Genomic DNA, 12,500 nt, shown 5'->3' with positions numbered 1-12,500 from the left:
AAGTGATAACTTAAGCTTAGCCCCTCAAAGCACTTGTTCGTTACAGTGATCACACAGTAATATATATATATATATATATATATATATATATATATATATATATATATATATATATATATATATATATATATATGATTTTACTGTAAGTATCAAGCCTTAAACTAATAGTAAGGCTTTATACTGCCAACCTTACTATTGGCAGACAAGACTCACAGCTTCCAAAATCCCAAATGTACCAGCAAATTTATTATTCAACAAGGCAGACATGTTTTACTACTGAACATAAAAAGGTTAGCTCTGTGAAAGTCTATGATATTGGTGAATACTGCACCTTTGCAGTTTTTTTCAACTTTAGAGGACCAATGTATGGAATAATAACCAAAATTGTGGAACGGCATCAGCATATCTGGGTCCTCTCTGGTGCTTGGACAAGTCTAAGCACTGTGACCTGGCACCCCTGTGTGGATTGGTCATCAGAGAAGTAGTCATGTCACCCTGATGGCATGGCGACAGCTTAATCTTGCCCATATATTTTGGCAGCATTCAAAGTAATTTCATGCAACACTCTTGGCAGCGTTGCTGCTATGCACCTCGTGTCTTTCCTCTGCCCTGGCTGCAGGCAGGAGGATCTCACGTATCCATTCAAATGAAAAATCACAAGCCATGCCAACACCTACAGGACCAACATTAGGCCCCTCATACACAAAGATCAGTGTGTGCTGAGTTTGTGGTGAAACAGGACTCTCAGCTGTGGTGAAACGCATACACCTCCAAGGTGGACAAAGGCTGGCTGACAGATGAAAGTGTTAGTCTCTCAGGCTGCAGTACAAACTGCAAGATGTGCATTTTATGTTGTCCACGAAAAAGTACACGTTTCAATGACTAAACGTCTTGATAATCATGAGCAAGTCAAATATCTCTACTCAAAAATGTGAAGGCTGATATCAAATTCTGAAAAATGTACTTTTAAAACTGGCTTTTAGGGGAGAATAGGTCATATGGCACAAATTAAAAAAGATGAAACGCTCCACTTGACAGGCATGGTATAATAGGATCATCATGTACAAGATCATTCCAAGTAGACAGTCCCAAAAATTTTGTGGGATAGTAACCAGTCATATTTTTTGAGTGTAACTAAAGCCAATTTCATGCTGCTTCTCCTGGAAGAGACACCTGGACTGGAGCCATGATAAACTCCACAACTGTTGTTCATTCACTGTCTCCTTAACGTGATTAGCCCCATAAATGGTTTAGAGGAACAAGCAATTGAATTAAGGGTTTTGCAACACTGCTAAGCTTCACCATGAAGAAATCAACAGGTAACGAAAAAAGGATGACATTTAAAACTAAGATTTAAGACATGAGTGATTCGAGAAAGTTGAGGGAGCAAAGACTAACTAGGTATGAATGTATTTTATGATGTAAAAGACAAAATTATTAACGACCTGCTGGAAATTTTCTAAAAGGTGGGCGGACATGTTTTCCTTTTAAAAATTAGGAGAGAAAACATCATGAAGTGACGACGTGACCACTGGAAATTTCCAGAGAGCGTTCATCCTAGTATGAAACCTTATATTATTCTAACCCTTACTAATTCTTACTCACTCATTGGTTAATATGAAGTCATTTTGCTAAAGCAAGAGCAAAACCGATTCATTTGCAGCACCATTTCAGTAACGACAGAATTCATTGCAGATTTAGGTGAAAACTTGATCTTTGTTTTTAGATTTATCATAAACAAATATTTGGTAGGCATATCTCTAACTTAACAAAAGTTAAGTGCACAACAGCCCAGTATAACAGGAAACACACACAAAGCAGATTTATAAGCCCCGTTCACCGATGTACCATTCAGTCATGTCCCAGGAATTCTGCCATATGTTCCTTGAGCTTAAACAATTTCATCTCCCTGAAAGTTGGTTGAGAGAGCCAGGAACCGAACTGTCTTTGGCCTCCTGTTTTTTTATCCTTAAGCCTCTGTTCTATATGAGGCTCGTGGGAGAAAGAGCATCTGAGAACCTTCCAGGAATTACAGTCTGGACTCAAGTTTAGAATCAAACTACACACTTTTTCTAGTTATTATAAGGGAGACAATTTGTAAAAGAATCCTCTATTCTACACCAGATTAATGTATGCACAAGGACACATAAATAAAATGTGTAAATGTGTCAGCTGTTTTACTATTATAGAGACAAGCGGCAGTAAGTCAGTGGAGGTCAGGGATCTCTAAATGTTACATTGCTCTTGGTCCAAAAAAGCACCTCAAGATTTTTTTTTTTTAGGAAATACACACAAGATCTAAAGTAGTGTCTTGTGTCAGGAGGTTTTCCTACATTGCTTTGGGTCTTTTAAGTTACAGAATGAGGCCTCCGTGGATCAAGTCTGTTCCAACCCCGCAGATGCAAGATCAGTTTAGGATTTGCAGCGATTGCACTTTAAGCTCTTGGTCATGTTCCCTGAGGAGTTCTAGAGAAGTTTTTGAAGTGTGTTCCACTCTATTGTTCTGAAGTTGGAGGCCTACTCAAATCCGTCAGGGACAGGCTGTGCTAGGTCTGGAGGGATATTTATGGGGGTGGAAAATGTCAAAAGATATTAGCATGTAAAAGTCATTACAAAGTTTTACAGCTTTCTTGTTGTTTTTCACAAAAGTTGTGTCTGTCAGTCTGTTTGTGCCCATTTGTTTCTAGCCGTATCAGCTACTTCCTTTTGGTTTTAGCAGTAAAGCAGTTCAGACTGCATCATTGTCACAACTGGGTATGTCCAGTTTATTAAGCTAGAAAATATAAGACACACCACCACAGCAGTAATGGTTAAAAAAGAGAAAACTTATCGATTTTAAAATGCATAATACCATGCCTTTAACTAACTTCATGCGGTTTTTCTCCTGAAACACAATGCCTTTTTTTAAAAAAATACACATTGAACATTTTTGCATTTTGGAAGTTCAAACTACAATTAATTTGACCGTGATTTTATTTGTTAGATTAGCTCTAAGTATCACATAACTTGGCAGGACTGCAATGCATTTGGTCCCTGTCCATGTGTGGGTTCTCTCTAGGTACCACTGTCCAAAAAGATGACTGTTAGTTTTCTCTCTCTAAATTGTCCTTAGGGATGGGGGGTGCGTCCGTGTGTGTGTGATTGCATGGTAGTTTGTACTGTGTGTTGCGATGTGATGAACATGAGGACCTGTACATGAGGTATTTCCCACCTCAAGGATAAACGGGTATAAATAGATGGATGGATCACATAACTACAATATGGAAGTTAAATATCCAACTAAGCATTGTTGTGTTGATCATCTGAATATTCAAAGAGTGTGGCACAATTGCTAACACACCAGGATGTGGCAATCCACCTACCTGACCCAGGTAACACATGGAAGACAGTGAGGAGCTGTAGAGAGTCATGGCTCAGAGGCGACTGTGTCCCAGCTAACTCCACAAACCTACAGTGAGGAAGAGTACAGCCTTTAAACATGTTGAAGGTACTCTTGTCAGATGAGAGATCTGTTCGGCCTGCAAGCATAACTATATGGTAGAAATGTGGCCTAAGAGGATGCAGCTGAACTGAAATCAGAGTAAATGTGATCAATTCCATATTTGCTCCCTTGCCAAAAGAGTAAAAGTGTCTGAAGTCACGTTCCAGTGAGCTAAGTGTCCTGGGAAAGGATTAGCCTGAGTTATATTTTACTCCAACGCTGTCACCGGATCTTCCCTCCTGGACTAAGTGCGCTCAGTCATGTTGTTGTCATGCACTCTCACCGTCTGAAAAGGACCATCCGGTGGGCATGACGTCATACGCTGAGCTTGCTGTGATCTTTAAACCATTTTTTCAATCCCACCACAGCCCCAGGATTCTTTTTTCGCTACACAATGTATCTAATGCACGTAGCCAGAGCTAATTTAAATACTTCAATTGGAAATTAAGTGAACTAATACGCACACACACACACAAAAACGATTAACAAAAGCAGTTCAGTAGGTCGCCATAGCAACGAGGTTTTGTTGTCAATGACAACCAAAGTAACGTTCGAACCTGACCGTTTCAGTTTTGGCTCGACCGTGAGTTAGCTTGGTTCATTTAGTTCAGTAGTTAAACAACTTTTAGACAAATAAAACATAGACGTGTCGTGGTGTGAAGTAGTGAAACAATGGACTCAAATTTGCTGTCGTATTCTCTGGACTTCGTTGCCAGCAGCGGACGTATTTTAAGTATTGAGCAGAGAACCGCACTTCAGACGTCCATGTTGATCCTGAAGAAAAACTACAATTTCCAACGGGTCATGTTCTGGGGGAAAATACTGGGCATAAAGCAGGACTACTTCATTGCTCAAGGGAGAGGTGAAGATGAAATAAAAAATAGAACATATCTATATAGGTAAGGTAAACATGTTAATGATACAAATCCTGTTGGTTATTTTCTATTATTTCTCCTATTATTATTATTATTATAAGTGTTTTTTGGTCTGTGTCGTTCAGCTTCAACTGCATGGACTGGCTCCTTCTTCCGGCTGTCACTGAGAGCATGATTGAGGAAGTGACCAAAACTGCTAAGGGTCATTTCATAGGAGACCCCTCTTTCGTGTATGAACAAAATCTGTACTTTCAGATCGAAACAGAGGAAGAAGCAGAGTCTAACGTGGTAAGCTTGGCAATGGCTGTGAATAAAATCCCAATAGTCCAATGGCTGTTTTTGATGTAATTTGGCTCAATGCCCAGGCCGCCATTATGAAAGAGGGTGGCTAAACCTTTACAGAAAAGGTCAAAATTATGGAGATTGGAGACTGAACATGGCTGTACAAAATAGCCGACTGCTTAAGCTAAAGTTAGTCATTTGTTTCAGAGTTGTATTTGTTGCTAAATTTATTTTACATGACAAACTCCAGATTTAAGAAATCTTTTCTGTGTTTGATCACTTATTCAAAACAGAAACAACTACAAATCTGATGCTAAGGTTTGAGATTAAATAATTGTTAAGATTAGATATTGTTTTTGAAACTTCATGAAAATTTTATTCAAGTTCAGGGAGATGAATATAGATTAAGTACAGAAATCTTAATCTGTAAGTACAGACCCCCCTTTGGGTTACCATAGGTGGTCACCAGGGGAGCTCTGAGGAAATTCAGCCATGAGACTCTTTCCAACAGGCTAAATATTACATTAGCATAAAATATGCATGTTTATGGTACTTGGAATTGATTAGCCAACAATAATTGCACTCCAAGCTGTATTTTCTGACATGGATATTGCATTTACCAATATTGTAATGAAGTTTCTTGTTTTTTAAACTCCATACCAGGTTATCAACAACAAGGGTTACTTTTTAAGTCTTCTTTTAAACACATCTGTGTTTTCTGTGATGTCATTGCATCCTTTCTGAGTTACATTCTCCCTCTTGATTACAGAACAAAGTAAGTGAAGAGAACAGACTGTCAGTGACTATTCAACAGATCGATGAAGACGTGTCTGTGGTGCCCCGAGGTGCCTTCATCAGGACTCCACTTGGCCCTGTCCATGTCAACCGCAGTTTTGCGGGTAACTTTGTTGTAAATCTTGTGGTGCAGATTCCTCTGGTTTACTGTGCATCATGCAAAGAATACAAATGACTCAGACATCCTCTGTTAAAGAACCTCAGTCATTTTTGATTGAAGTGGCTAGACAGGATAGAAATTTCAAGGAGGCATCATCTTTGTTTACAATATCTTTGGCTACTTTGTGTATTTAGACACATTCTTGTTTTGTTCCAGTTGTATCTCAACGTGAATTTTCTGTTGTCTTCTTAGGTCTTTCTGAATCAGAAGCAAGGCAGCTTGACAATTTTCTACACTTCCGTGAACCGAAGAGAGCAAACATTTTATATCTCGAAAGGATGGGGGACTGGTGTCCAGCCATCGACTTCCTGGATGTCCTTATTGACGACATTCCTAAAGGTAAAGCTGCAGTGCTCTCATCACCTATTGTTCTCCTTACCCAACCTGTCAGTTGACAGTCAAGTCTTGGTATGTTCCAGTTGTGCCATAGAATATTGTTTTATAACCAAACCCTGCTTTAAACTTCTCAACAACTTCACCTCATAAGTGTGAGGTGACACTTATAGTGAGTCTCCTAGAAGCAAATGATTGCACTGGATTTGAAAAAAAAAGGGCCGTCAGAGTTGAGGAATAATGTGAATTCATGCCATGCTTTTCAGATTTCTATGTGTAAAAAAGTATAAACATAATTTTCCCAAAATAATAATGCATTACTTTAAATTGGTCTATCAGCTTAATTTCCAATAAAATACACTGAAGTTGGTTGGATTAGTATTACAAGGCACTACAACAGAAGAAAAATGACATATTAGTTTGGGCCTGTGAATTTTTGATAAATTACAATTTTTAGTACCATTAAGATTGTTGCATAAGAGGACTATACTGATAAACTCCAAAATGCCAAGTGTTACATTGCTGTCAAATTGGATAGACCTTCTGGAATTATTTTTTTTTATAAGAATTTCTCTTTTACAAAATATATAACATTTTATTTATGCAGTCCAATGAAAAGACTATTTGTTTTGAACTAAATTGTCAGGATGTTGGATTGCAAAAGTGAGAGAAAAGTAAATCAGAAATATTCCACTGAATGTGCAAAATGTAGATGGAATGAGATAATTAGCTTTCTCACTGCTGTGTTTTAGTGCCGCCAGCCTAAAGCGTTCCATGTAATGGAAAAAAAAAAGAAAAAGGAAAGCCAAATTCAGGAGGCAAACATTAAACCACAAATACTGTATAACCAGTCGTGCGAATTTAGATATGCACAGTCATGTCAACACGACACTGAGGTTTGTCGCTGGATCCCGTCCAGGCCAGAGAGAACATGCTCAGTGAGGTCCTGGGTGTAAAGCTATGTGCATGTCTGAGGACTGGAAGAAATGTTTAGCACCCACAAGCAAACACTTAACAGATGTCTGCCTCAGGAGAACTTCCACATGTGCATTTGTTTACGCGAGCGGTGTCGTCACTACAGCAGACAGCACGCAGCTGCTTCAGCACGACGCTCGCTCCAGCCTTCGCTGAAACAGGTTGAGAGTTCTCACTGAAAACGATAAGGAGGGCATATTTAGAAATGATCCCTCAGACGGGGGAGGAAAACAAACATATTTGCGCCAAAATACAGGGGCTTTCTCTGACCTTGGCTCCCTCCTCGTTCACAGCTTTATTTACTGTGCTTTTGTTTTTCCCCACAAGTTATGAGTTGCGTCTTGCATAATAAAGCATCCATGGCAGTTTTTACTTCGACTTTCATCATATTCGTAAGATTTGTCCAAAACAAACAGCGTTGGGAAAAGCTGGCTTATCTATCAGAATTGCCTCTCTTCAGTGTAATCGAATGTTTTCATACTGGCCAATCCAGTTCTCGTTTAACTCCCATGTCCCTCGTGTTGATGGTCCCACCCAAACATGTTGAGAAACGAGCTCAGCGGCAGACATCAAAACGCACAAAGGGATGATTTATTAGTGTATCCCTTGGCAGTTTTCTACATGTGAACGAGATGGTGTTCCCAAAGATTACTGCGGGATTTACTTCAGTGCAGAAAGCAGGATGTAGCAACTTCCCGTGGTTTAATGCCAACTGTTTACAGGTTTGCCGTGTTTGTGTTTAGGATCGTGGAGTCTTCAGTTTGAGTGTGCCAGCAGAGTGTGTTTGCTGCGCAGCCTCCTGTGGTTTGGACTCACTTTCTACCATGTGCCAAATACGCCACAACATGGATACATCTACATCGGCAACGGGCTGAAAAACCAGGACCTTCCTTTCATGTTGTAATATAAACATGCTGTTCTTTTATCTCAGAGTTCTTAATTTTGTTTTTTTTTTGGTCTTAAGAGAGTAGCTAAGTTAACAATGAGCCTTTCGGTTCTCTTCTACAAAAGCTATTGTTACACAGTAAACACATGGTGAGAGAGAGAGCAAACATTGTCATTTTATTTAAACATCTGTTTTGCGTTCTGTTGACACAATCAACATACCACCTACTTTGAAAGTGTAACACTGAGCCCGGTTGTTGGTGGCATGAAGTTGTTGGAGAATGTTTTGAAAGTCAGGAAAGATGGTTCTGGGTGGGGCTGATAATGACTCATAATAGGTCTGAAGCAGATTAATAAACAAAAGTTATGCTTCAGACGGCTGTCTCCCACGCCTTTATGACATAAATCCAGATTACATCAAATAAAAACCGAAGACCCCGCCTCCTCCAGCTGATATGTCCTTTCTGTCCTTCAGTGCTTTATGTACAGCGGCTTCACACCGTACCGCACGTTGTTCTTCAGTGCCGGGTGACCTACATCCATGCGCTTCTTGCACCACTTCAGTCCACTCTTATAGATGGGTTTCACCGAATCAATGGACCAGCGAGTCAAGTATCTGTTAACCAAACACAGATGTGAAAAGAATGTTTTGCAGCATTAAACCAGACAAGAATGCATGTAGATAATGGAGGAAAAACACAAGCTGCCACAGACGCAAAGCAGCACCTGTTCAGTTGGGGTTTGGGTCTCTTTGGGACGTGACCCTCTGGAAGTTTGGGTTTGTGGTCAGGCAGCAGACCTTGAATACAGACAAAAAAAAAAAAAGATGCATTAGTTTCAGTGTTTCTATACAAAATGAAATTCTCACAAATTAAGATTCCCTGTTCAAGTGAGTCCTTGAACCCACCCATAGTCAAAATATGTCAAATTTATTTTTTATTTTGGAATTAGTCAGATTATAGTGTTGGCGCTAGAGTGCAGAAGTAGAATTAAGTTCACTATATATATACATATATATATATATATATATACACATATATATATATATATAAACACTTTGGTCTTGTTTGTCTAAAAAAACCATTTTTCTATGTTAGATAATTCAAATGCAACTTGACAAATTTCCACACCTATTCCCAGTTCCATTTTTTTTTTCCCCGTTTTGTTGTGCAACTTAAGTGGCTAGGAAAAAGAGGCTTTTTTGCTATGAAGGAGAATGTTCTTGTTTTTTTGTTTTTTTACCCAACCAGCAGATGCAGCTTTACTTCTACTAATCTGCATATAAACCCACAATAAGTTTTCATGATTGCAACATATTCCCAGCAAAACAGAACCTAAAAACACAGAAACACCTCAGTAAATCCAAGCCTCGCTTTATCCGGCTAGTCGCTCACCTGCTCTGTGCGCCATCTGCACACAGATGGCAATCTTGCGATGCTCCTCCAAACAAAGACCGGTGATTCGTCTGGGCAGCATCCCTCCATCTGACCTGATGAACTGACTGAGCAATAAGACGTCCTGGGGAATTAGAACGGAGACAATGAAGTATCTCTAACAAGGGATGCAGCTATAATGATAGGATTATTCTAGAAGCATTTCTAGAGCATTACAGTGTAGTTGTATTTGTGTTGCAGGTTCCATCTATAGATAGGACACTTGGCTGTGGGATTTGGAGGTGGTGGTCCTGCTGGTACTTCTATGATTTGTCCCTCAATCTAGAAACAGAAAAGAAATGATAAAACATGAATTGTGATAGTTGATAATTATTAATGTGAATGAAAAAACATTTAGAGATGCACCAATTTGGTATATATATCAGAAAAAAAGAACTAATTTTGGTCTGATTTTTTTCAATCAGACTAAAACTTAGAATATTAAAAAATAGGTTTTATGATACCGGTAGTAGGTTTAAATACAGAGAATTAAGTACATTTTTGCATCGAAGCATATATTCCTAATCTCTCATCTTTTTTTATTCAGCTCAAAAATGTGTCACCAAGTACAAGATGTTAGTTGAAGATTTTCTAGAGAGAGAAAATGATGGAAATTCTTAGTTTTGATTTAATAAATGCAAAAGAATATGCTGATTTTTCTCAATGTATCTGCCGGTCACAAATCAGATTCTATCAGGAGAATACTCTATCTGGCCCGCCTGACTGGTGAATTATATAAAAAGAACACATATCAAAATACTTCTCAATTATACTACACTAACAACACTCAAGACAAACAAAGAGAAAATAAAATCTAATTGTTTGAGGTTAAAGACAAAGTTTACTTACCGTTGTTGTTTTGCCATCTTTTTTCTCCACCACTGCGAAGCAGAGATTAAACAATATCAGGCTTTAATCATGAATGACCTCAACAATATTTTTAAATTACATTTTACTTTACGTAGTAACCCAAATAGGACCAGCCAAAGGGACAGTAAAACAAGTACAGATTAAAGCAACTCTCATAAAACACATTTAATGAACACACCAATTAAAAATCCAACTTTTGTCTCAAAGAAACTTTAAAAAATAAATAAACTGGCAAAGAAGACAGAGGTCAAGTTCAAAGTCTGTTTCTTCAATGATTTTTATCCATCATTTGTAAGTACAGCTCAAAACATTTGAGGAACTGTTTAAACAAAGTCCAATATTTATTACTCAATTCAGAAGCTCACAGATGTATTACACACAGAATTAAATATTTTAAGACTTTGTCTCTTGCTTTTTTCATTTTGTAAATTTATGATTTACAAATAATGAAAAAAATTGAAACGCAAAATCAGTGAAACGGAACTGATAAAGTTTTGATTTTATTTAGAAATCTACATAGCGTTGTCAAGAGGAAGATGAGAGACACCAGACCCAATAATGCAGATGACCTGATGCCCACTATCATAGGAACCTGAGGTTCTTTGATAATGTTTCGGCAGAACCACAGGCTGACCACCCCCATGTCATTCTGCATTGATGGAGTAATTCTTGCGAAAGGAGCCCCAACTAAGTACAAAATGCATAGAATTGAACATACTTTTCAAGAGCCTGCTAATTATGTTTATAATATCACTTTTTATCGATCTTGTGTAACATTAATTTACACAAGACACTGAGTGCTGAATGGTTATCATCTTATGTAGCCTTAATTACCAAATTTCTAGGAATTAAGGACTTTAAATATTTCACTTTACGAGAAATTAATCTACTGCATACCATACATGAGTTTCTCTGTTTGGAACGATTCTTAAAGTGACATCCTTCATTTACAGCTCGAAGCTGTAATGAAGTGAAAGCCTCTGCAAGACAACTCATTTATAATCTCAGACAGTAGAATGCTGAACGTCAGATTTAATTGTAACAAGGTAAATAGTAATTTAATAAAATATCTTGTTGGCATGACATATATTAGTTTTACAGGCTACGATTATGCGTCTTCTTAGCTTTAGATAATATCGAAACCTTCTTTCCAAACGTGTTTAAGCTCCTAATTATCTTCTCTATGGTCTCTATCTAGAGATAGAAGGTGAGTATTTGACAACAATGAGAGGAAAAATCATTTCAATATAGGCTAACTGTATGCTAACACGACCGGGTGGCTAAAGCAGCACCATTTCTGACGAAGCCTGACCTTGACGAATTCCCCTGGTCTGCACGGCCACAGCAGATATCTGGGGAACATTAACCCTGCGGAGGGAATTAACGCTGGTCCCCGTGAAACTCTGTTTTAAACCTTCAAATGACGTCCAAATAGACCTTAGCGTACTGCGGGCCGCCATGTTTAATTCTTGACCTTCCCCTCCTCTTCTTCACATGCTAGAATGTATATTAAAAACAGCGACACCATCGGCAAAGAATCGCAATTGCAACCCTAATGTTATACCGATTTCACTTTAAATCGCTTTACTAGCCGCAAACTTTAGATTGGCATGCAGGGTTTTTTTAAGTGTTTTCCACCAGAATGGACAAGGCTTTATTTTGACTCTAGTCAATGAAATAAAGCCTGTTTATTGTTATCACATTTTCTTTTTGTTAATTTTCGAATGATACAGATCTCCGTAGCAACGTATGTCACGTGTGATCAGCACCAACTCTGGACAAAGTCGATTCAACGAGTTTTTCTTAATGAATGACTCAATATCTTCATTTAGTTTAACATGTAAAGGAACCCTGTTACAATCAGGGTATCAAAAATTAAATAAATCTCATGTTGTTCCTCTCCACGGAAATCTTTAGTAAAAGGCGAAAGATTTATACGATCTGAAAAGAAACATGAGTATGTTGTAACATTGTTTCCAGAGGTCTTTACACTCAGACATACAATTCACACTGACGGTAACGGTAAAAATTTGAATTAAAACTTCAACAAACTACAAGAGAGTTAAAAATAATATTAACAGATACCAATATTACCACACAACTCTCTAGTAAATCCTTCTACGAACTTAAATATTACAGTGAATAAATCGTAAACCCCATCGCGCAGTGCATTGTGGGTATTGCTCTATTTTTATCATGGTGCATAAACAGTTTGAGCATTTAAGCTTAGTGAAATGGTAATAAAGATGTTATCCATTACGGAAGAACATTGGATTTACAATAGACTTATGTAGACAATCTAAAGCCGTGTTTTTAAAAAATTTTGATTCGAAGTGTTAAATTGACAGTGGACATTTATGTAAATCATAGGTTGTACCTTCTGATATGCATAAGTAAAACCTAGCTTATTT

General features: G+C 38.0%; 2 protein-coding genes and 1 non-coding gene across 3 annotated transcripts; 1 reads left to right on the top strand and 2 right to left on the bottom strand.

Moving 5' to 3' along the window:
- Positions 1-4,036: 4,036 nt before the first annotated feature.
- Positions 4,037-8,235, top strand: rsph9 (radial spoke head 9 homolog). Its single transcript, XM_005800257.3, has 5 exons — positions 4,037-4,380; positions 4,482-4,644; positions 5,408-5,537; positions 5,786-5,932; positions 7,645-8,235. The coding sequence occupies exons 1-5, from the start codon at positions 4,154-4,156 to the stop codon at positions 7,803-7,805; spliced, it is 828 nt and encodes a 275-aa protein (XP_005800314.1). The 5' UTR covers positions 4,037-4,153; the 3' UTR covers positions 7,806-8,235.
- Positions 7,943-11,585, bottom strand: mrps18a (mitochondrial ribosomal protein S18A). Its single transcript, XM_005800256.3, is given in 6 exon segments — positions 7,943-8,402; positions 8,513-8,585; positions 9,181-9,304; positions 9,397-9,501; positions 10,069-10,100; positions 11,402-11,585. Coding segments are annotated over 6 exon segments (663 nt in total). The 3' UTR covers positions 7,943-8,257.
- A 351-nt stretch (positions 11,586-11,936) lies between these two features.
- LOC111611466 lies at positions 11,937-12,049 on the bottom strand. Its single transcript, XR_002754063.1, has one exon. It is a non-coding gene; the product is annotated as a U5 spliceosomal RNA (small nuclear RNA).
- Positions 12,050-12,500: the final 451 nt, after the last annotated feature.

The sequence above is a fragment of the Xiphophorus maculatus genome, chromosome 15 (assembly GCF_002775205.1).
Source record: "Xiphophorus maculatus strain JP 163 A chromosome 15, X_maculatus-5.0-male, whole genome shotgun sequence".
Classification (NCBI taxonomy): domain Eukaryota; kingdom Metazoa; phylum Chordata; class Actinopteri; order Cyprinodontiformes; family Poeciliidae; genus Xiphophorus; species Xiphophorus maculatus.
Note: the sequence above shows the minus strand (reverse complement) of the source record. Positions and strands in the feature narration are given on the sequence as shown.